Genomic DNA, 23,438 nt, shown 5'->3' on the forward strand with positions numbered 1-23,438 from the left:
CTGTTATAACAACAACAAAAAATGAACAAAATGAAAATCAAAGACTTTCTGTGACACATTAGAATAGTCAATTACAGAACAAACTACCAATTCAAAATCTGAAAAGATAACCAAGATCTGCTCATTTGGAGCAGAAGCCACTGGAATCACAAATGGTTAAGAACACTTAAATAGGGGAGCCTGGGTGGCTCAGTTGTTGGGCGTCTGCCTTCACCTTGGGTCATGAGCCCTGGGATTGAGCTCAGTGGGGAGCCTGCTTCTCCCTCTCCCGCTCCCCCTGCTTGTGGAAGTTCCCTCTCTCGCTGTTTCTCTCGCTGTCAAATAAATAAAAATCTTTAAAAAAAAAAAAAGAACACTTAAATAATAATTTTGACACATTCCTGGAGGCTGAGTTCGTATTTACATGAGAGTGAGAAGCTCCTAGAGGCCACAGTTTTAGAGGGATCTCTATATTTCAGTGTTTACCTCCAGGAACTCCACTAGGTTCTCACAGTAAAGATCTGAGAAAGATCCCCTGTGATTCTGACAGGGGGAAGTAATTATTGTGAAATATGCCCAGAGCATACTCCATAATAAAGGCTTACTCTTCAAATAAAAAGACTTTACCATAGCCTTATCCCAGCTATAAAAGGACATTTCTCCCACTTTACCCTCTCTAGCCTTCCTGTCTCACATAAGTGGATAAAAAATAAATAAAAGTTATACCAATGGAAAAACACTTGTAAACATCATAGCCCAGAGACACACGTCCACTAAAAGACTGAAATTTAAGTACAAGAGTAGAGAACATATTCCCTCCTCTCATCTTTACCACACTAACAGGGCTCCATGATAATAATCACAGTGAATCACAACCCAAAGAGCTGCAAGATGCATGCTCTCACTGAGGAAGGGTACCCAAGGAAGCCTAATGTCAAAAGGAAAAACAACAATCAGGACAACAGAGGAATTTGAAGTCTCTGCCACCTGCATCTACAACAGACATTGAACACAGCTCAACTGCCAGCCAAATTAACATAAACATTCACACCAAAGGCTTATTTACTTCAGTTAACACCCAATACAATATGTGTGGCTTCAATGAAAAAATTCCAAGGCATGCCAAAAGTCAAGCAAAAACACAAAGGAAGGATAAAACCAGACTCAGATATAGCACAGACGCGGGAATTATCCAACAGGACATTTTAAATATGACTATTTGGTTAAGGGCACTAATGGAAAAATAGACAATATACAGTAACGGGGGGTAACATAAACATTGAGATGGAAACTGAGAGGAACAAAAGGAAATGCTAGAAAGCAAAATACTGTGACAAAAATAAAGAATGCCTTTGATGGGCTCATCAGTAGATTGGACACAGTCAAGCATAAATCACTCAGCTTAAAGACAGATCAATAAAAACTTCCCAAACTGTAATGCAAAATGCAAAGAGAAAAACAAAAACAAAACAGAACATCTAAGAACTGTAAGTATAATTCAAGTACCAAAAGGAGAAAAAAGAGAACAAGAGCACAAGAAATATTTGAAGTAATTATAAAATAAAAATAAGTCATGTGGATGAAAAGTACAGTATAGGTAATATAGTCAATAATATTATAATACCCGTACAGCAATCCATGGTAACTACACTTATTGTGGTGAACATTTCATAATATATATAGTTGTCAATCACTATGTTCTACACTTAGAAAAATATATATGTCAACTATACTTCAATTTAAAAAATGTTTTAAGTAATAATGGCCTAACTTTCCAAAGTTAATGTGCAGTATCTATACACAGGGAACTACAAAACAATGATGAAAGAAATCAAAGATCTAAATAAATGGAGAAATATTCCATGTTCAAGGATTGAAACATTCCATATCAAGATGTCCATTCTCCCCAACTTGATCTACAGATTCAATGCAAATCCAATTAAAAACTCAGAAAGCTGTTTTATAGATACTTATTTTAGAATCAGAGGTACTGATTCTAAATTTTACATGGAAAGGCAAAAGACCAAGAATAGCCAATATACTACTGATGAAGAGAAAGTTGGAGGATTCACACTACCTAGTTTCAAGACTTACTATATAGTTATAGTAATCAAAACAGCATGGTTAGGGAAAAGAATGAACAAAATAGATCAATGGAATGGAATGGAGATCCCAGAAATAGGCCCACACAAATATAAGCAACTGATCTTTGACAAAGGGGCAAAGACAATACAGAAAGGGCAGTCTTTCAACAAATGGTGCTGGAACAATTTTAAGACATCCATATGCAAATTAAGTGAACTGAGATAAAGATTTTACATCTTTCACAGAATTAGTTCAACATAGATCACTGAACTTAAGCATAAAATGAAAAACTATACAAATTCTAGAAGAAAACATAAGAGAAAAATATGTACACTTGGGTTTGGTAATGAGTTTTTGAATACAACACCAAAAACACAATCCATGAAAGTAAAAGCTAAGTTGAACTTTATCAAAATTTAAAATTTCTATTCTGCAAAAGACACCATTAAAAGAATGAAAAGACAAGGCACAGATGGGGAGAATATATCTGCAAACCACATATCTGATAACATGTATCCAAAATATTCAAAGAATTCTTTTGGGGGGGGTAGTATAAAATTGGTAACATTTATTTTTTTTTCCATTCAGTACGTGCCCTCTTTAATACCCATCACCAGGCTAACCCATCCCCCCACCTCCCTCCCCTCTAGAACCCTCCGTTTGTTTCTCAGAGTCCATAGTCTCTCATGGTTCATCTCCCCCTCCGATTTCTCCCCCTTCATTTTTCCCTTCCTACTATCTTCTTTTTTTTTTTTTAACATATAATGTATTATTTGTTTCAGAGGTACAGGTCAATTCTTTTTTTTTTTTTTTTTTTTTTAGATTTTATTTATTTATTTGACAGACAGAGACATAGCGAGAGAGGGAACACAAGCAGGGGGAGTGGGAGAGGGAGAAGCAGGCTTCCCGCTGAGCAGGGAGCTGGATGCGGGGCTTGATCCCAGGACCCTGGGATTATGACCTGAGCCGAAGGCAGACACTTAATGACTGAGCCACCCAGGCGCCCTGGTACAGGTCAATTCTTAAAACTCAACAATAAGTAAACAAAAAATTGAAAAATGGGCAAAATATCTAAACAGATACCTCACCAAAGAAAATAAAAAGATGGCAAGTAACAAATGAAAAGATGCTCCACATCATTTGTCATTAGCAAACTGCAAATTAAAACAATGAAATACTGCTGCACACCTATTATAATGGCTAAAATACAAAAATGCGACAATACCAAATGCTAACAAGGATATGGAGCAACAGAAACTGATTCATTGCCAGTGGGAATGCAAAATGGTACAGTCACTTTGAAAGAGTTAGGCAGTTTCTTATAAAGCTGAATATAGTTTTAATCTATGATTCAGCAATTGTGCTCCTAGGTATTTACTAAAGTGATCTGAAAACCTATGTCCACACAAAAACGTGCACATGAAAGTTTACAGCAGCTTTACTCATAATTACCAAAAACTGGAAGCAACCAAGATGTCCTTCAATAGGTGCATGGATAAACACACTATAGTATATACATATGATAGATATTATTCGATGATAAGAAATAAACTATCTAGGTATGAAAAAAACATGAACGAACCTAAAATGCACATTGCTAAGTGAAAGAGACTGGTCTGAAAAGGTTGTATACCGTATGATTTCAATTATATGACATTCTAGAAAAGGCAAACATTTCCTCAGCCAGGTGATAAAGGTCAAAATCAACAGTAATAAATCCTATGGACTGTACATACCCATTATACTCTAGATATATATGTACCTTAAAATGGAATTTTACATCTGTGACCTTTCTCTCAAAAACAAATTACCCAGTTTAATCATGACAAAAACAGCAGACAAACCCCAACTGAGAGACATTCTACAAAATACCTAATCAGTACTCCTCAAAACTGTCAAGGTCATCAAAAACAAGGAAAGTCTGAAACTGTCATAGCCAATACAAGCCTAAGGAAACATGACAACTAAATGTAATGTTAGTGTTCTGGATGGGATCCTGGAACAGAAAAGGACATTAGGGGAAAACTAAGGAAATCTGAATAAAGTATGGACTTCAGTTAATAATGTATCAAATAATTGATTCATTAATTCTAACAAACGTACTAATGTGTTAATAAGAGAGGAAATTGGGTATGAAGTATATAGGAACTCTACCTTCTTCATAATTGCTCTATTAATCTAAAATTGTTGAAAAATACAAAGTTTATTTTAAAAACAACTGTATTTTCATATACAAACAATAAACAATCAGAAAGTGAAATTTTAAAATTCCATTATCAACAGCATCAAAAAAAATAGGAAATACTCATATAAATCTGATAAAAGTAGTAAAGGACCTATACACTACAAAACATTGCTGAGGAAAATTAAAGATCTAAACAATGGAGAGAAATACTGTGTTTCTGAGTGGGAACACTTGAAATTCAGATGTCATTTTCCCCAATTCCAATCAAATTCCCAAGCAGGTTTTTTTTTTTTTTATACACTGTGAAAATGATTCTAAAATTAAAATAAAATACAAAGGAATTAGAATAGCCAAAACTACTTTGAGAAAGAACAAAGTTGGAGGACTAACATTACCTAATTTGAAGACTTAAAAAAAAAAAGTAATCAGGCGGGTTATACTGGGATTGAGATATATAAATAGATCCATCAAATAAAATAGATAACCAAGAAAAGACCTATACATATATGGACAAATGACCTTCTACAAAGTACAAAAACAAGAGAGCATACTTTTTCAACAAATACAGGAACAACTGGATATCCTTATGCAAAAAAAGGTGAACTTTGATCTATACCTTGACCATATACGAAAACTTTGACATGAATAGCAGATTTAAATATTAAGAACTATAAAATTGCTAGAAGAAAACACACAAAAAAAATCTCAGTGACCTTACATTTGACAATGATTTCTTTAAAAGAATACAAAAAGCTGGGTATAATTTTTTAAAAATCAATAAATTTCACTTAATCAAAATGAAAAAAATTTGCTCTTTAAAAAACAGGAGGGGCACCTGGGTGGCTCAGTTGTTAAGCGTCTGCCTTCAGCTCAGGTCATGATCCCAGGGTCCTGGGATCGAGCACCGCGTTGGGCTCCCTGCTCAGCGGGAAGCCTGCTGCTCCCTCTCCCACTCTCCCTGCTTGTGTTCCCTCTCTCACTGTCTCTCTGTCAAATAAATAAAATCTTTAAAAAACAAAAACAAAACAAAAAAAACCCAAAACCTTACATTTGAAAAAAAAAGATAGTTAGGGGCACCTGGGTGGCTCAGTCGTTAAGCATCTGCCTTCGGCGCAGGTCATGATCCCAGGGTCCTGGGATCGAGCCCTGCATCGGGCTCCCTGCTCGGCAGGAAGTCTGCTCCTCCCTCTCCCACTCCCCCTGCTTATGTTCCCTATCTCACTGTGTCTCTCTCTGTCAAATAAATAAATAAAATCTTTAAAATAAATAAATAAATAAAAGATAGTTAATATAAAGGTAAGCCACAGAGTGGGAGAAAATATTTGCAAAATATACCTGAAGTAGGCCTTAGAATTTAGAAAGGACTTTTACAACTTGATAATAATATAAACAATTCAATAAAAGTGTGTAAAAGATTTGAACAGATACTAAAGAGGATAAATGTATGGTACATAAGCACATGCTCAGATGCTCAAAACCATTAGTCATTAGGGGAGAGCATGCTCAGATGCTCAAAACCATTAGTCATTAGGGAGGGCATACCTATTAGAATGGTTAAGATTAAAAAGATAATGCATACCAAGTGTTGATGAGGCTACATAACACCTGGAACACTCATACACTACTGGTGCAAATGTAAAATAAAATAGTACAGGGGCGCCTGGGTGGCTCAGTTGGTTAAGCGACTGCCTTCAGCTCAGGTCATGATCCTGGAGTCCCGGGATCGAGTCCCGCATCGGGCTCCCTGCTCGGCAGGAAGTCTGCTTCTCCCTCTGACCCTCCCCCCTCTCATGTGCTCTCTCTCTCTCTCATTCTCTCTCTCAAATAAATAAATAAAATCTTTAAAAATAATAATAATAAAATAAAATAGTACAACCACTTTGGAAAACAGTTTAATAGTTTCTTCAAAATTAAACATATATCCATCACATGACTCAGTCACTCTACTCTTAGGTATTCATCCAAGAAAAATAAAAGCTTATGTCCATACAAAGACTCATGTAAGAATGTACATGAATGTTTTATTTGTTATAGGCCCAAACTGGAAACAACCAAAATGTCCATATATTCACACAATGGAATACTACTCAGGAACAGAAAGGAATAAACTACTGATTATACAACAAGGATAAATTTCAAAATAATTATGCTGAGGGAAAGCATCCCACGAAAAGAATATATACTGTATGATTTCATTTATATAACATTTTAGAAAACCAAAACAAATCTCTAGGACAGAAAGCAAATCAGTGGTTGTCTGGGGATTGGCAGGGTAGGTGAGAAGTTACAGAGGGGTATGAGGAAATTTTGGGGAGTGATGGGTAAGGCCACTATCTTGATTGTGCTGATGGTTTTACAGATATATATATATATACTTACCAAATTGAACACTTTAAATATGTGCAGTTTACTGTATGTATGCCAACTAGATTCTAATAATACTGTTAAAAGAAAACAAATGTATGCAAAAATTCTCCTCCACATCTATCTGATAGAATATTTTAGTAAACTACTAAAATGCTTTCCAGGAACTTCTAATGACATGAGCAATGCTTATGATATACAATTAAGTGAAACTGGCCAAATATATAACCTAATATAGAATGACATCAATTACACAGAAAGCTTACATAACACGGATGGAAATATTCCTGGTTAGAAAGAGATCTATATTAATAATAGTTTTCACTGAGTTATGGAATCATGGATGATTTAAATTTTCTTTACACTTTTCTCTCTTCTGCAAGGTTTCTTTGTTGTTGTTGTCTTATTTTATTATTTTTATTTTACCTGAGTCTGTACTATCCTTTTAAACAGGAAATTTAGAAATAAGTGAAGGGAAAAATTTGAGTCATTATCTGTCCTGACAAGTGATTTCAGTATATGTACCACAGACCCTTGAAAGATCAGAGAGGGGACTCTGGGAACTCTTATGTGAACTAAGTATTATCTGTAGACTTAATATTTCACACTCATATGAAATACTGTTTTTCAAATGTTCACAGATGCACTGCAATTCAACATTACTGTATCTGTAGAATTCTCTCATATCAACAGACACTAAAAGTAAAATTGCTAACATGGAGGTCTTCAAGAACTTATTCCCTTACATTTATTGCCTGTAGGTTGCTTTAATTGGAATTTCTTCTGCTACCATACCAGTATGTAGGAAGAGCTAAGAACCTACTTGGCATTCAATTAACAGAAGTTCCCTTACATTTTCCTACATGTTCAAATGCCAAAGTCAAATATGCTCTGTGCCCAGAAGGACTTTGTAAAAGCTACTTCAGTTAAACATTAGGCTTTCTGCAAATGTAAGATGATGATGACTAGGAGTCTGACTCCTAGTTAAGTATGGCATTACTAGTCTATAAGTGATCTTTGGGAAATCATTTAATGTGCTGAGATTTCTACAACTGCTTCATAATAATCCTCTCAGAAATTAAAGTCAACAACTTATCATTATAAAATACTCTACAAAAAGTAGAATCTAGTAGTTATAGTAAACTAGTTGTTTAAAGGTAATTTACCTCAAAGAATTATTCTCTGCCTTTTGTCTGCCAAGTTCACTTTCAGTATCCATTGCCTTTCTTGCTAGTGATTTCATTTCTTTTTCCACAGTGGTTATGGTTTCCTTCATCAAAGTCATATTTGACATTTGCTCCATCCGTTCATCATCAAGCTATACAAGTAGAATGATAAGGTTACGGCCACCACTAACAAAATCTTCTTAAAGAGACATCCTCTCTTTGTGCAAACTGTGGCATATGACAAGATTTATACCAGGAGATGATCGTATTAGACTTGAATGTTGTGGGAGGCTGTATGGACAAGGTATTGTGGAGTAGGAACAAGAACAAGCCACTGCACAACCTGGGCATAAAGCCTATTAGAGTATATGCATCTACATTTTCAATCTGGTTCATTTTGACTGTAGCATATGTATCTTATTTGCAAAAGGATGTATTTGTTGTTCAACATTAATAAGTTATACATATAAAGTGGAATTATGAAAAAAAATGTTTTTTCTCTCCTGAGTAATGTTTTTTTCCCTCATTACAACAACATAACACAGATGAATGTATAAATATATTCAATTAAATTTGGTAACAGAAGTCAAATTCCCCTAATTTTGTTTATATAGTCATAACATCTCAAATATATATTCATAGTATCTAAAATTCTTGATTAGCAAAAAGGTGATGCTTCACATTTAAATTCAGTTTAAATATATTCTTCTCATTAATTTTCATTTCATAATAATTTCTTCTACCTTAGCTACTCTTTCAGTAGAATAAGCCAGTTTCTCTGTATCTGGCAACGTTACCTTTAATGAAACAGGGAGATAAGAAAGTTGCTAAAATCCCACAGATGAGAAAGTTGCTAAAATCCCACAGATGTATCCCTAATGGGTTTTTTAAAAAAAGAACACACTTTGCAACCTAAAAGAAAAAATGCTTCACTTACATTTTTTGTGGAAGAAAATAAACAATGAAAAAGTGATAATTTATACCATACATACCACCTTAAATGTTTTAGGATTACTAACACTATCTTAGAAAAATAAAAGAACTTCTCTGAATATAAAAAAAAAAAAGGGAAAGGGGGAAGCTATTGACAGTTTATAGCTGAAAACACAAAAATGATTTTTCTTTACATTATGAACGGTACACTCCAGCTCTTCTATCCTTTGTTCCAAGTGAGCCTTCTCATTAAATGCTGTCTCTTGGGCAATCTGTTTAAAAAACAAAAACAAAACAAAATGTTTTCAATGTTGCTACATTGTGTTTCACAAATGGTCATACAGATAAAATTCATCCAAACCTTTAGTCTTTCCCTCAGGCTGTCTCGTTCTGTGGTCATTCTTCGTAAATCAGTGAAGGCCACATCTCTTTCAGTCTCCACCCGCCGGAGGATGGCATGTGCTGTTGTTGATTTAGGAGACTTACAGTTTTTCATCATTTCTCGTCGAAGTCGGGCAATTTCTTCCTGTGCCTATTATTTAAATACACAGACTTCTATTTAACAAGCTTTAGAAAAGACATAAATATAGCTACCTTATATCCAGCCAGTTAAAATACAAACCATTTATAAAAATGGATGCAACAGGATAATGTTTTTTAATGAATTTATATAAATAAATGCAAATGATGTCAAAAAATGCAAGTGAATGTGTAAAAATAGAAGTCTGGTTTATAATATCTTTGCCAAAACTTTTTAAAATTAATTTGGAGGCAGTCAATATAAGAGAGAATATTTTACTAAATTTTTGTGATATAAATTTGAATTCAGCAAAATTCAGGTAAAATACTGTTTTAATAAATATTACAGTGTTCCCATCTTTCTCTAATAAATGTATATGCCATTTCCATGTTCTGGCTACTTTTACCCTAACAGAAGGCTCATCAATACTTACTGACAACCCAATATACTCTCTCACACTTGTTCAACCATCCTCAGGTCCCAAACGTATTCCATACCTACAGATAATTTCTTATCCTACTGTGCTACTTAAAAGTCCCTAATCTTTCTTGATTTTGATCACTACCTATTGAGCTGATCTCCAAGACTCAGAGGAAGATATATTACTTCCCAATCTCCATAGCAAAGCTTTTACCAGAGTCCTGGACCTCATCTCCTGAAATGCCTTCTAAGATACTCCTGACTCAATTACAGATGACCCTTGAACAACATGGTTTTGAACTTATACACAGGTCCACTTATATACAGATTTTTTCAACAAATACAGTATAGTATTATAAAAGTATTTTCTCCTTGTCATGATTTTCTTACTAACATTTTCTCTTCTCTAGCTTATTTTATTGGAAGAGTAAGTGTATAATACATATATAAGAAATGTGTTAATTGACTATGTTATCAGAAAGCTTCTGGTCAACAGTAGGCTAGTTGCAATTAAATTTTTGGGAGTCAAAAGTTATACAAAGATTTTCAACTGTGCAGGAGGGTTGGCACCCCTAGTCCCACCTTGTTTAAGACTCAGCTGTATAATTATTTCCTCTCACTTTGAATAGCACCCTCTCCACTGGCTCTTTCTCCCCTGCCTTCTACCATAACACACGGCTCCCATATCTTGAAAAACTGTCATTTAACCTTGCTGTCCAATTTACCATCCCATATCTCTTTTGCATTTGACATATTTTTTTTTAAGCACAATGCTCTGTACCCATTTGCCTGTTCCTCGGCACCTACTCTCCCACCCCAGCATAAACTACCTGGCTCCTATACCCACCACTTGGCAGAATTTCAAATAATGACCTCACCAAATGGTCTCTTCTCAGTTCCCATTTTTGATATTTGGCAACATTTGACATTGTCTTCAACACCCTGTTTTAGACTCTTTGCTTCCTTGGGCTTAATACTGTTCTACCTTAGTTTCCTATCTTCTTTATCTCTTTTAAAGGTTCCCATACTAATTGGAAAAAACATCCCAACATTACATCTGTTCCTCTACAGCTTTCTCATTCAGAGACCTCATCTACTCTGAAGGCCACAAACTCACCTCTAAGAAGATGAATTCTCCACCTACATATTCAGCTCTTACCTCTCTCCCCAGTCCCACATTTTCTGCCTGAATGCAATTACCACCTGATTGTATGACCATCATCTTACTCTATCTGAAAACAATACATCTTTTCCCTCAAATCACCAATGGTTTTGCTATTTCTTTTTCTACCAAAATTCTTCAGTCATTCAAAAAAGAACTTCAGTCAGCCCATTCAGCCCTCCTTTTTGCTAAAACCAGATCTTGCCAAGGCTTCTGTTACAGTGTCTATTGCATCTCTCCCTCTCCTTATTTCTACTGATAGCACGCTAGCTTAGTTCTTAATGCCTCATGCATGGACTGCTTTCACAGCCTTCCAAAAAGTCCACAGTTTCTCCATCCTCCAATTCTCCTGAAAAAGAAATTGTTATATAAAAAGGTAACACAGAAAGATTATGAAAGAGATAATATAAAATTGTTAACAGGTTAAAATTGTAAAAATGTGGCTTTGGTTATTTCTTCTGCCCTAAAACAAAACAAAAAAAACAAAAACAGATTGCCCATTGCTTATAAAGCAAAGTATAAACCCCTTATATGGCCCATTAAACAGCCTCTACATGTACTTCAGAAGTTGGCAAACTACATGTAGCTCACAGGCTAAATCGAGCCAGCCTCCTGTTTTTGTAGGTCTTTAAGCTGAGAATGTTTTTTACATTTTTTAATGATAAAAAAAAAACAAAAACAAAAAAAAGATTTCATAATATGTATCATAGGTAAAATAATATGAAATTCAAATTTCCGTGTCCAAAAGTAAAGTTATATTGTAACACAGCCAAACTCATTCATTTGTAAATTGTCTATAGCTACTTTCCCACTATGACAGAGTTGAACAGCTATGAGATTGTGTGGCCTGCAGAGCCCAAGATTTTCTGGACATTTACAGAAGAAGTTTGCAGACCCCTGCTCTAGTCCAATTTACCTCTCAAGCCTTAGCTCCCCCTTACTCCAATGGCATATAGCTTTTAGTCTAGTCTTAATTTGCTCCATTTATCTACTGATTTTCCTGCCTTTATCCTTTGCCTCACACCATTCCTTTGGTCTGAAATGTTCCTTCTTACCTCTTTCAAGATAATAGGAACTCCATTCTTCCTTCAGGACTCAAATTCCATATCATCTAGCAAAGATTTCCTTGATCACAACAACTAAAAATACCCACTTCTTTTATTTCTTACAACATCTTCTGGACCACTTATACTTATGTAACAAAAAATACATACAAGACAATATACTTTATCTCCCCAAGTAGACTGTGAACATAGAAAATAGTATTGGTATTTTATCATTTTTTTCTATCTCTTAGAGTGTCAAGCTCAGAACTCTGCATATAGTAGCTATAATTCTTAATAAAATTTGGTATTTTTAAAATAAACTATGTTGGTGATTTACGGGGTTTAATATTTACTGAGTAAATAAGCTATATGATTAATAAGAGCTATATATATAACTTTAAGCTAAAAATGGATATAAACTACAAACTGATTTTACTCTCCTAAATTAAGCAACTTTTAAGCAGTTCCTAAAGTGACTGACAGTATATCAAAGTGATATTAGCATTTTCTAACCCCCAAATCCCAATCTGTTTACCTTGAACTCACCATTTCCTATCATTTAACACTTTCCTCATGTCTCATGCCAAAAATCAGACTATTTCTATACATGTACATGATCTTTTTTGGATATGAGGATAAATGTGTGTATGTGTGTGTATGTGTGTATGTACACATACACTTATTGTATTGGAAACACATTACATTTCATTAAGAATACCTTAAGAACAAAGTAATTCCCAAATGTTAGGTTAATTTGATCGGTAGTTTTAAGCATTCTTATAGAACTTAAAAAATTACATATCTTGAAAATTGAGTATTATTACTTAGGTATGTTATTTATAAATTTACCTGTTCATAAAGAAGAAAGGTCTTGTCTCTCTCAGATGTAAGAACCTTGACATTACCCTGAATTTCTGCCAAATGACGCTCATATTTTTCCAGCATGCATTTAAGTTCTTCACGGTCTCTTGTCGTCTTCAAAAGCTCTACATCACAGTTTGTACCCTACAATTATTATACAAGAAATGTGAAATTCTTTTTTGACGTGGTTCTAAGAAAACAGTGCTACTAATAGCAGTACACAATCTCTACTCAAGCAAACATGACCATACAATGAAAGGAAATGATGAAAAAAGTTTTAAAAATCACTTCTCTTTTAAACAGGTTCATCCCAAAGTGGTCCACATTTATCTGATTACCTCCCAACTACTACCAATACCAGGGATAAAGAACTAAATTCAACAGTCCACTGTGCCATCAAAGAGACCTCTGTCTCCCCAATTCTTGGATATACCAATTCATGCCAAATTAAAATGAATTATTTGCATATTAGGTAAATCAAAGAATAAAAGTGTTTGAGCAACAAACTCCACAATATTTGTAAGTTTCCAAAACCTACCCGGGAAGATGGAGATGGGCGTCTTGGACTTTTAGATCTACTTCTGATCATCCTTCTCAAATTTTGAGCTTCACTCTTGTAGTAATCTCTGTCTGCTTCTAAAGTCTTGACAAAGGAATCAAGTCTGGAAGGAGATTTATTTTGTGCTTTTTCAGTCTCTAAAATTATCTTGCCAAGGAGGAAAAAATTAGGTCATTATTTCAAGCTACACTATAGCATCATTTTCTATATGAAAACTGAATAAACAGGATCCTTAAAAATAATAAATTTGGTATTTTAAAAATAATTCATCAATCTCTGGGGCCTTCTTTTTCTAGCATTTCTAAATGTACTATATTTTTATTTAATTAAAAGAACCCCCAAATTTACTCAATAATTTTAAGAAAAAATGGTAAAGAAATTTTGGAAAGGCCAGAAATGTCCACATATCTGGTTATAAGTCCTAGAAATTGAATTAATTTGCTTAGGAAACTTGTATGCTAATATTAAAGCTTCTGTTTATGGCATCTAAGTTTTGTTCAATAATTGTTCAATAAATGAATAAATTAAATGGATGCTGGATATTTTATACTTGTATACACTTTCAAGTACATTCCCAATCACCTTAATGTATTTAGAAGGATTTTTTCTTTTATAATCTGTATTTTACCAATACTTTATTGGGAGAAAACTATAGATATGCTTTCAGAGAGGGTGTTCCAAATATTTTAAATGATAACATTAAACGGTCTAAAAGGAGTTTTCATTTCACATTGTTAGAAAAAGAAAACTCATTACTCAGAATTAACTTACAACATCTGATTTAATATTTATTACTAAGAGGGATAAAAGTTAATGTGTAAACAAATGCATCTTATATTTTGAGAATTAAATTACTCACAGTCATCATTTTAAATCAAGTAACAGCTAAGGGCAGTAATAAAACCAACCAAAGTTCTCTCCACCTCTAGGAAAGAAAGGCGTAATGATGAAATGGAGCGAGAACAACAATGCTCTTACAGATGGGAAGTGCCCCTGTGCACCAAAGCAGAGTGCTGATTTTAGAAAACAGACATTTTTTATTGTTCACAAAATGCACAAGAGCTAAAACACAACCATTTTTTTGTAGTCTAAGAATAAAAATGATTCCTCAACATACATTTATAAAAAATGTACTTACAGATCTAAGCCTTTTTATTGTATCTTCCAATACTACTATATTACTTTGCTGGCAAATGAGTTCAATCTGAAAAACAAGCCAGAAAAATTATTTAGATTAAAAATATTTAAACAGATTTAACTAAAAAGAGAACATCAAAAAAGAAAGCCACTTGAAACAACATGTGTTGGCGAGGATGCGGAGTAAAAGGAACCTTTATGCACTGTTGGTGGGAATGCAAACTGATGCAGACACTGTGGAAAACAGTACGGAGGTTCCCCAAAAAATTAAAATTAGACTTACCTTACGATCCAATTATCGCACTACTGGGTATTCACCCCCAAAATACAAAAACACTAATTCAAAGGGATACATGCACCCCTATATTTATTGCAGCATTATTTACAATAGCCAAATTATGGAAACAGCCCAAGTGTCTATCGATAAATGAATGGATAAAGATGTGGTTATATATACATACACATACACACACACACACACACACACACGCAATGGAATATTATTCAGCCATAAAAAGAATGAAGTTTTGCCATTTGCAACAACATGGATAGAGCTATAAAGTATAATGCTAAGTGAAAAAAGTCAGAGAAAGACAAATACCATATGATCTCACTCATATGTGGAATTTAAGAAACAAAACAAATGAGCAAAGGGAAAAAAAAGAGAGACAAAGAGAGAGACATGTATTACTTTTACAGACATAAAAAACATCATGCTGATTCCACTCTGAAAACAGACTCTTAACCATAGAGAACAAACTGATAGTTAGAATGGGGGGTGGGTGAGGTGGATTAAAGAGTACACTTACCATGATGAAAAAAATTATATTAAAAATTTAAAAAGGGAAGCCACTTAAAAATAAAATCATGTAGTGAATAATTTACAAAAGAAAAGATAATCTACCCTTTCTGTTCACCTACCTTTGGATGGTAAAAGAACATAGGATGAAATATAGCAGTTCCCTTTCCATTAACCCAAGTTTGTTATTAAACAGTAATTGGTTATATTTTACCAAACTACTCCCTACAAATTGCAACAAAATGTTAATACTAATTATAATTCTGAAGATGGTAATAGGGAAGAGATAAAAGAATGAGTAGGATAAAAGTTTTCTCAAATCACCAAAGTCAGAGTGATTGCTTTCTTCTCTGAACTCTTTTAAATAGTTTAGTTCAGTCAAACCCATAAAATACTTTTTGTATCAGTTTTAGGATGTTGAACATACCCAGCCTTATAGTATAACTACCTGTAGTCATATAGTTAGTATATGACTAGCCTGTATGTTTCTAGAGGACAGTGACTATGTTTTCATGCAAAGATCTATTTGATATAATCTATGCTATAAATTGGCATATTAGTTTAATAAATTTATTTCTCAATTCATAAACCTCTCCCTCATTATTCTAAACTGTTTCTTGCTATTTTTTATTTATTTATTTATTTATTTATTTGAGAGAGAGAATGAGATAGAGCATGAGAGGGGGAGGGTCAGAGGGAGAAGCAGACTCCCTGCCGAGCAGGGAGCCCGATGCGGGACTCGATCCCGGGACTCCAGGATCACGACCTGAGCCAAAGGCAGTCGCTTAACCAACTGAGCCACCCAGGCGCCCTGTTTCTTGCTATATTTTAAATTTGACTTTTCTGGAATTATTGCTCCTCATTTGTTCTTTAGACCCAAATTCTTTCTAAGATTTCTCTGGCAGTCATATTTTTTTGTAGTCTATGAAATATTAAGGGGCAATGGTATGAAACAAAACTTACGTATAGTCTGGATAAGCTTATACAGTTTTGGACAATTTCCAATGCTTTAATTTATACTATTATGTAGACACCAAAAAGAAATGGAGCTGTATTAAATTATGTATAAAGGTACCCACATTAAATTAGGTATAAACACACACTGCCAAAAATTTTATCTGACACATTGTTGTAAAAAGGAAATTTATACACACATATCCTAGATACAGATGGAACATAACCAGTAATATGTAAACTGAGGAAGATAAGACTATGTCTAATTACAGCAAGGTGTGATTTTCTTCATTATACTCTTCTATATGAACTAAAATTTTTATGATAAACATGTATTACTTTTACAGACATAAAAAACATAATGCTGATTCCACTCTGAAAAACAAAATTATAACTAGCCCAAATGAAAAGATGCTAACCCAGTGTTTTCATTTATCTGACAAACAATTAATGAGGACCTACTATGCACCTGACATTGTGTTATATGCTGGGGATAGCAGGGAATAAAATAGACAAAAATCTCTGCTTTCCACTTGCACCCCAATGTTAATAGCAGCAATGTCCACAATAGCCAAATTATGGAAAGAGCCCAGATGTCCAACAACAGATGGATGTTATATAAAACTGATGTATCACTGAACTCTACCTCTGAAACTAACAATACACTATATGTTAATTAATTGAATTTAAATTAAAAAAAAAGAAAACCTCTGCCCTCATGGAACTTATATTCTAGTTGAAAAGAGAAAAACAAAAGAGGTAAATATATATCAGAGAGTTACTGTCTTATTCAAAAAATACATAATGAGCATTCATTTGCATCTGTTCTAGGCAATTGAGATAAAAAAGTGAAAAATAAACAAAGATCCCTACCTCTGGAGACCTTACATTCCAGCTGGGCAGACAATAAAAAAATAAACCCAACAAATAAATTATATAGTCATTAGGGGAAAAAAAGAGCAGAGTTAAGGGAATGTTTATGAAGGAATAGGTTGGAATTTTAAATAGGGTTATCAAATAAGTCCTCATTGAAAGGAGACCTGGAGCAAAGAGAAAGGGGGGGGTCAACCATATAAAAATCTGGAAGAACATTCCAGGCAGAAGATACAGCAAAAGCAAATGCCCTAAGGCAAAAGAAGGTCAGCTAAATTCTGAGGAATAGTAAGGAGTTAGTGTGGCTGGAATAGAGTGTACGTAGGGAAAAGTAGTTGGAAAGTACTACAGAGAAAAAGCAGGGGAGAAAGAGGGAGAATAAGCATGGGGGGGGAGAGGAAGAACTTAAATAGCCTTTACACTTTATCTCTCACATGGTAAATTTTGAAATATTTTTGATTGATGAATCACATACCAATGTAACAATGACAAGAGCTACCAAAGATCCAGTCTAAGAAGAGCCCTTATGTTAATTAAAATATAAATTGTATGAAGAAACTAGTAATAGTAAAATTGCAATTCTGCTTATTTCAAAAATTTATGTTCAATTAGCTGGAAAACACTGTATTATTAAGATAAAAATAATTTTAAAAAACTCAAAATGAGAAGGTAAAAGGAGGCATATAATTCTGGTGGTTTTAAAATATGTCCATAAATTTTGGGGTGCCTGGGTGGCTCAGTTGTTAAGCGTCTGCCTTCGGCTCAGGTCATGATCCCAGGGTCCTGGGATCGAGCCCCGCATCGGGCTCCCTGCTCCACGGGAAGCCTGCTTCTCCCTCTCCCACTCCCCCTGCTTGTATTCCCTCTCTCTGTCAAATAAATAAATAAAATCTTTAAAAAATAAAATACGTCCATAAATTTTGATATTCCTTACTTCAAATGATGGAGCTTAATTTCCTTCCCCTTAAGTGTGGCATATACTTAGTAACTCACTTCTAATGAACAGGATGTGATGGTTTGTAACTTCTAAGACTGAATCATAACAGTCATTGCAGATTCCTCCTTTCTGCCTCTCTTGGATGACTGGCTCAGGGGGAAGCAAGCTGACATAAATCTATCAAACAACCTTAGGGGGAGGTGCACCTGTCAAGGAACTAAAGCTTCCCGCCGAAAGCCAACAGTCATCTGAGTATGTTATCTAAAAGCAAACCCTCCAGTACCAGTCAAGCCATGACTACAGACTGGCCATCATCTTGATTACACATTCCTGAAAAACCATGAACCAAAACTACCCAGCTAACTAAGCTATACTTGAAACTATGAGATATAAATGTTTGTCATCCGAGGCCATTAAGGTTTAGGAGTAATCTATTACACAGTAATAGAAAATAAAATAGTAAATATTCAGAACATTTTAATGTCATACATGATGGAAGTCATTCTGTTGACCTTTAAAAATATGACTATAAGTAAACTCTTCCAAATAAATAAATTTAATATTATCTATCTCAATTCCAGACAAACAGACTTAACCTCAGCTCTACCTCTCTAGAGCATAACCCCAAAGAGTACAGGAATACAAACATTCTTTCTCAACTCTCGAATCAGAAATTCTCTGTTTCAAGGTTCACCCCACAAATCAGACAAGGGATCTCTCCCCAGTAATTGGATACCTAAACTATACACACTGTGACATAAGGATGATGACAACATGCGTTGGTGTTCATATCCCCAACACTGGTCATGTATCTTTCTAATCCCCATTCTACCTGTAACACTCACTTACTGAGGTTGGTGATTTCATTTCAGTACATTTAAACAACCCATTTTGCCCCCTCTTTATTTACTATCCAATGTCTTTCCTGCATCAGCAATGCTATCTCTAATCTAGCTTTCCAATTCTCAGATATACCAAACATTCCACATCATATGTGAGATCTATTTCTTAGAAACCCTCTTTTCTGAGCTAGGCAGAATTTCCATCTGTGGGTTTAATATTTTTAGGTTTAGGTAAATCCTAGCTATTTTATTTTAAATCTTTCCTATTCCTTAAATTCTCTTTTTGATAGCAGAGGATTCACCCTGACAGAGTACTCACTCTCTAACACAGACTCAAACAATCCTTTAAAATTAATGACTTCGAAACTGGGCACTCTCGTCAGGGCAATTTGGCCAACTAGGCCTCCAGAGTGGGAAGCAATATAATTTTTAATTTGAAGAAGAAAACAAGAAAGAAAATAAAACATTAACCCAGTGTTCCTTAATTTGATCATTTTTTTTAAAAGATTTTATTTATTTATTTGTCAGAGACAGAAAAAGGGCACAAGCAGGGGGAGTGGCAGGCAGAGGGAGAAGCAGGCTCCCCTCCAAGCAAGGAGCCTGACGCAGGACTCGATCCCAGAACCCTGCGATCATGATCTGAGCTGAAGGCAGACGCTTAACCAACTGAGCCACCCAAGCATCTTGATAATTTTTATGATTAAGACTGAACTTAATTTAACATTAAACTGTTAATGAAGGATAACTATTCTTAAACAGTACAAACAGAAGAGCTTATTGAGAAATGTTTAAAATATTCAAGCTACTTTTTTTTTTTAAAGATTTTTTTTTTATTTATTTATTCATGAGAGAGAGAGAGAGAGAGAGGCAGAGGGAGAAGCAGGCTCCCAAGGAGCAGGGAGCCCGATGCGGGACTCGATTCCAGGACCCTGAGATCATGACCTGAGCCGAAGGCAGACGCTTAACCATCTGAGCCACCCAGGCGCCCTATTCAAGCTACTTTTAAATGTCTTCCAAATACTTTAGTAGCAACCATTACAAAGAAAATAATTCACAAATCATTCTTATCTAATCTCTCAGAGCCTCTTCCAGGTAACACTGTTAAAAAAAGACTGTGTCCTGGGATGCCTGGATGGTGCTATCAGGTGTTGGACTCTTGGTTTCAGCTCAGGTCCCATGATCTCACAGTCATGAGATCAAGCCCTGCATTGGGCTCCATGCTGAGCAGAGTCGGCTTGGGATTCTCTCTCCCTCTCCCTCTGCCCCTCCCACTTGTGCTGTCTTCTCTCGCTCTAAAATAAATAATCTTAAAAAAAAAAAAAAAAGGCTGTGTCCTTACATTAAAGTAAGAAACTTCACATGTTTCAGTATTTCATTACTCAGACTTTTCACTAATTCAGGCTTATTTATCCTTTACACAATTTAAATAAGGAAAATTTCTGCATATAAACAGATACCATCCTACCGTTTATTAACTGGGCTCTTATATTTCAAATTAACGGATAATGCCTTCAATAACACTTATGTTCTCAGCCTCATCATTTAAGGGCTTTATCATATGCTACTTTGGGTACTTCATATGTGCATGGATATTCCCCAAAGTAGCATATGATATGCTCTATTATGTGCTACCAAGAGTACATTAAAATGTTGTTTAAGAAATAACATGGAACAACAATAAGCTTCAGGAAACTACGTTATTACAGACAACTTACTAATCTGGAGATTAATAAAATCAAGACAAAGGAGCACATTCACACATTATCATTTAAAAATTCAATAGGTTGAGGGACACCTGGGTGGCTCAGTTGGTTGAGCATCTGTCTGCCTTCGGCTCAGGTCATGATCCTGGGTTTCTGGGATCGAGTCCCATATCAGGCTCCTTGCTCAGTGGAGAGCCTGCTTCTCCCTCTGCCTGCCACACCCCCTGCTTACACTCTCACTCTCTCTCTCCCCCGTCTCTCTCTGGCAGATAAATAAAATCTTTTTAAAAAAATTCAATAGGTTAATCTGACTTTGAAATACATTGTATCTTGCTTATAAGCCATTAGGCAATAATGAGAAATGAAACTATCTTCATTTTTATAATTGTGTGAAGTTATAATATAACTTCTATCATTTATTACATTAAAATGTTTTGAGTATTTACTGTTTTATTTTCTATTCCTAGGTAACAAATTACCCTAAACCTTAATGGCCTCAGATGTCAAACATTTGTATCTCATAGTTTCAAGTACAGCTTAGCTATAAGTCAAAGTTCATAATATGTGAAGTTTCTTACTTTAATATTCCTAGTTTCTAAATTTCATGGCAGAGTACTAAAAACTCAATCAAGAAATAAAATGTTTATCAAAATATCATAAAGCTACACTAATTAAAATAATGTGATAGCGGCACAGAAAATAGCACATGAATTCATGAAATCAAACAATCCAGACACATATCCATGCACATATGAGAATTTAGTAGTTATTAAAATGGCATTTCAAATCAGTGACTAAGCTTTGCGCAGTGGCAGTATTGTAGCCAATGAGGTTTATCCGAGGCGTGATTATTGCTAATCAAATCAGTGACTAAAGAAAGGACTATCCAACCATACCTACTAGAACAAAAATAAATTCCAGAAGATTTAAAACTTAAAAAAATATTAAAAAGTATTAAAAGAAACTGCAGAAAATATTCTTGTAGTTCTTGAGGTGAGATCTTCCTAAAAAAAAAAAAATCAAAACTAGGTGGAGAACAGAGGATTTTTAGGGCAGTGAAATTATTCTGCATGATACTATAATGGTGGATACATTTCATTCTATTTGTCCAAATTCTTAGAATATATAATACCAAGTGTGAACCTTAATGTAAAATGTAAACTATGGGCTCTAAGTGATAACGATGAGTCTATGTAGGTTCATCAATTTTAACAAAGGTACCACTTGGGTGGGGCATGTTGCTAATAGGGAGACTGTCCATACGTAGGGACAGGAGGTATATAGGAAATCTCTATACCTTCTGCTTAATTTTGCTATAAACCCAAAACTGCTCTAAAAATAAAATCTACTCAAATTTTTAAAAAGGGGGAGAATCTCAAAAAAATAAAAGAATCAAAACTCAGAAGTCAGTAAAGACTGACAAATTTTACTACACAGAAATTTAAGACTTTGATTAAAAAATCTTTTTAAAGTGTGAAATAAATTCTGTGTGTGAAAACAGAAAAAAGGATGGAAATATATTATCTATTTGGTGGTGGATATTTCTGCAGGAGAGAGATGAATTAGGAAGGGAGAAAAATGTCCTATATATAGAACATTCCTGTTTTTCTTCAAAATTTTTATTTAAATTCTTGTTAGTAAACATATAGTGTAATATTGGTTTCAGGAGTAGAATTTAGTGATTCATCACTTACATATAACACCCAGTGCTCATCATAACAAGTGTCCTCCTTAATACCTATCACCCATTTAGCCCATCCCCCACCCACCTCCCTCCATCAACCCTCAGTTTGTTCTCTATCATTAAGAATCTCTTATGGTGTACTTTCCGCTCTCTTTTTTCCCCTTCCCATATATTCATCTGTTTTATTTCCTAAATTCCACATATGCGTGAAATCATATGATATTTGTCTTTCTCTGACTGACTTACTTTGCTTAGTATAATACCCTCTAGTTCCATCCATGTTGTTGCAAATGGCAAGATTTCATTCGGTTTGGGCGCCTGGGTGGCTCAGTTGGTTGAGCGACTGCCTTCGGCTCGGGTCATGATCCTGGAGTCCCTGGATCGAGTCCCGCATTGGGCTCCCTGCTCAGCGAGGAGCCTGCTTCTCCCTCTAACCTTCCCCGCTCTCATGTACTCTCTCTCTCTCTCTCATTCTCACTCTCTCAAATAAATAATAAAAATAAATCTTTAAAAAAAAAAAAGATTTCATTCGGTTTGATGGTTGAGCAGTCTTCCATTGTGTGTGTGTGTATATATATATAGGCCACATCTACAGAACATTCCTATTGCCTGAAGTTTTTACCATATTACTTAGGCTACATATTACTTAGTAAGTTTTCTGAGCAAAACTTTTTAAAAGAAATAAAATGTGCAATACAATATAATTTAATCCTTAGAATAGACATTTAAATTTAATGTCGAAGCAAAAAAACTGTCAAATGATATAAATGTGAATGTCACTTTTTCCATTGCATTTAATAATTGCATGATGTTCAGAGTAGAATTAAAATCCCAATCCTAAAGTAGAAATAAAATCCTAACTAGAATTACTGCAGTGATCGTTTCACAATATATAGAAATACTGAATCATTATGTTGTACACCTTGAGGTAATGTAATGCTATATATCAGTTATAACTCAATAAAAAATTCTATCAGTGGTAAATATAATACCTTTGCTTCTTCGAGTTCTTTGTCAGCGGTATCCACCACAAAATTTTTCTCTTTTTCTAGTTGCTCTGCTAGTTGGTCAATTTTAATCAATTCTTTACAAAGATGCTCATTGTGGCTCGTTAAATCATCTACTTGACTGCTTACCAGCTCCTTACTATCCAAGAGTTTCCTAACATATTCTTCCAAGCCATGATTTGTCTGTTTGAGATCTTCAATCTGTTATAATTAGAAAGAAAA

At 34.6% G+C, this 23,438-nt stretch overlaps 1 protein-coding gene and 1 pseudogene across 11 annotated transcripts in view; one reads left to right on the forward strand and one right to left on the reverse strand.

Annotated features, from left to right (window-relative positions):
* Nucleotides 1-23,438, reverse strand: part of TSGA10 (testis specific 10) — a 183,809-nt gene that overhangs the window by 109,242 nt on the left and 51,129 nt on the right. For 7 of the 11 annotated variants that reach the window (XM_045885149.3, XM_064572594.1, XM_045885147.3 and 4 more), the window contains 7 exons: nt 23,202-23,417; nt 14,419-14,484; nt 13,260-13,427; nt 12,710-12,865; nt 9,074-9,244; nt 8,907-8,984; nt 7,780-7,931 (listed from right to left, as the gene is read on the reverse strand). In XM_045885149.3, the coding sequence (XP_045741105.1) occupies nt 7,780-7,931; nt 8,907-8,984; nt 9,074-9,244; nt 12,710-12,865; nt 13,260-13,310 (608 nt within the window). In that variant the 5' untranslated portion in view covers nt 13,311-13,427; nt 14,419-14,484; nt 23,202-23,417. The remainder of the gene's footprint in view (nt 1-7,779; nt 7,932-8,906; nt 8,985-9,073; nt 9,245-12,709; nt 12,866-13,259; nt 13,428-14,418; nt 14,485-23,201; nt 23,418-23,438) is intronic. The other 4 variants (XM_064572597.1, XM_054509921.2, XM_064572595.1 and 1 more) reach the window with 1 other exon arrangement.
* Nucleotides 21,323-21,389, forward strand: LOC123852274 (U4 spliceosomal RNA; annotated as a pseudogene).

The sequence above is a fragment of the Mirounga angustirostris genome, unplaced genomic scaffold (assembly GCF_029215605.1).
Source record: "Mirounga angustirostris isolate CCGP_5_RB_7025 unplaced genomic scaffold, mMirAng1.0.hap1 SCAF_10, whole genome shotgun sequence".
Lineage (NCBI taxonomy): Eukaryota > Metazoa > Chordata > Mammalia > Carnivora > Phocidae > Mirounga > Mirounga angustirostris.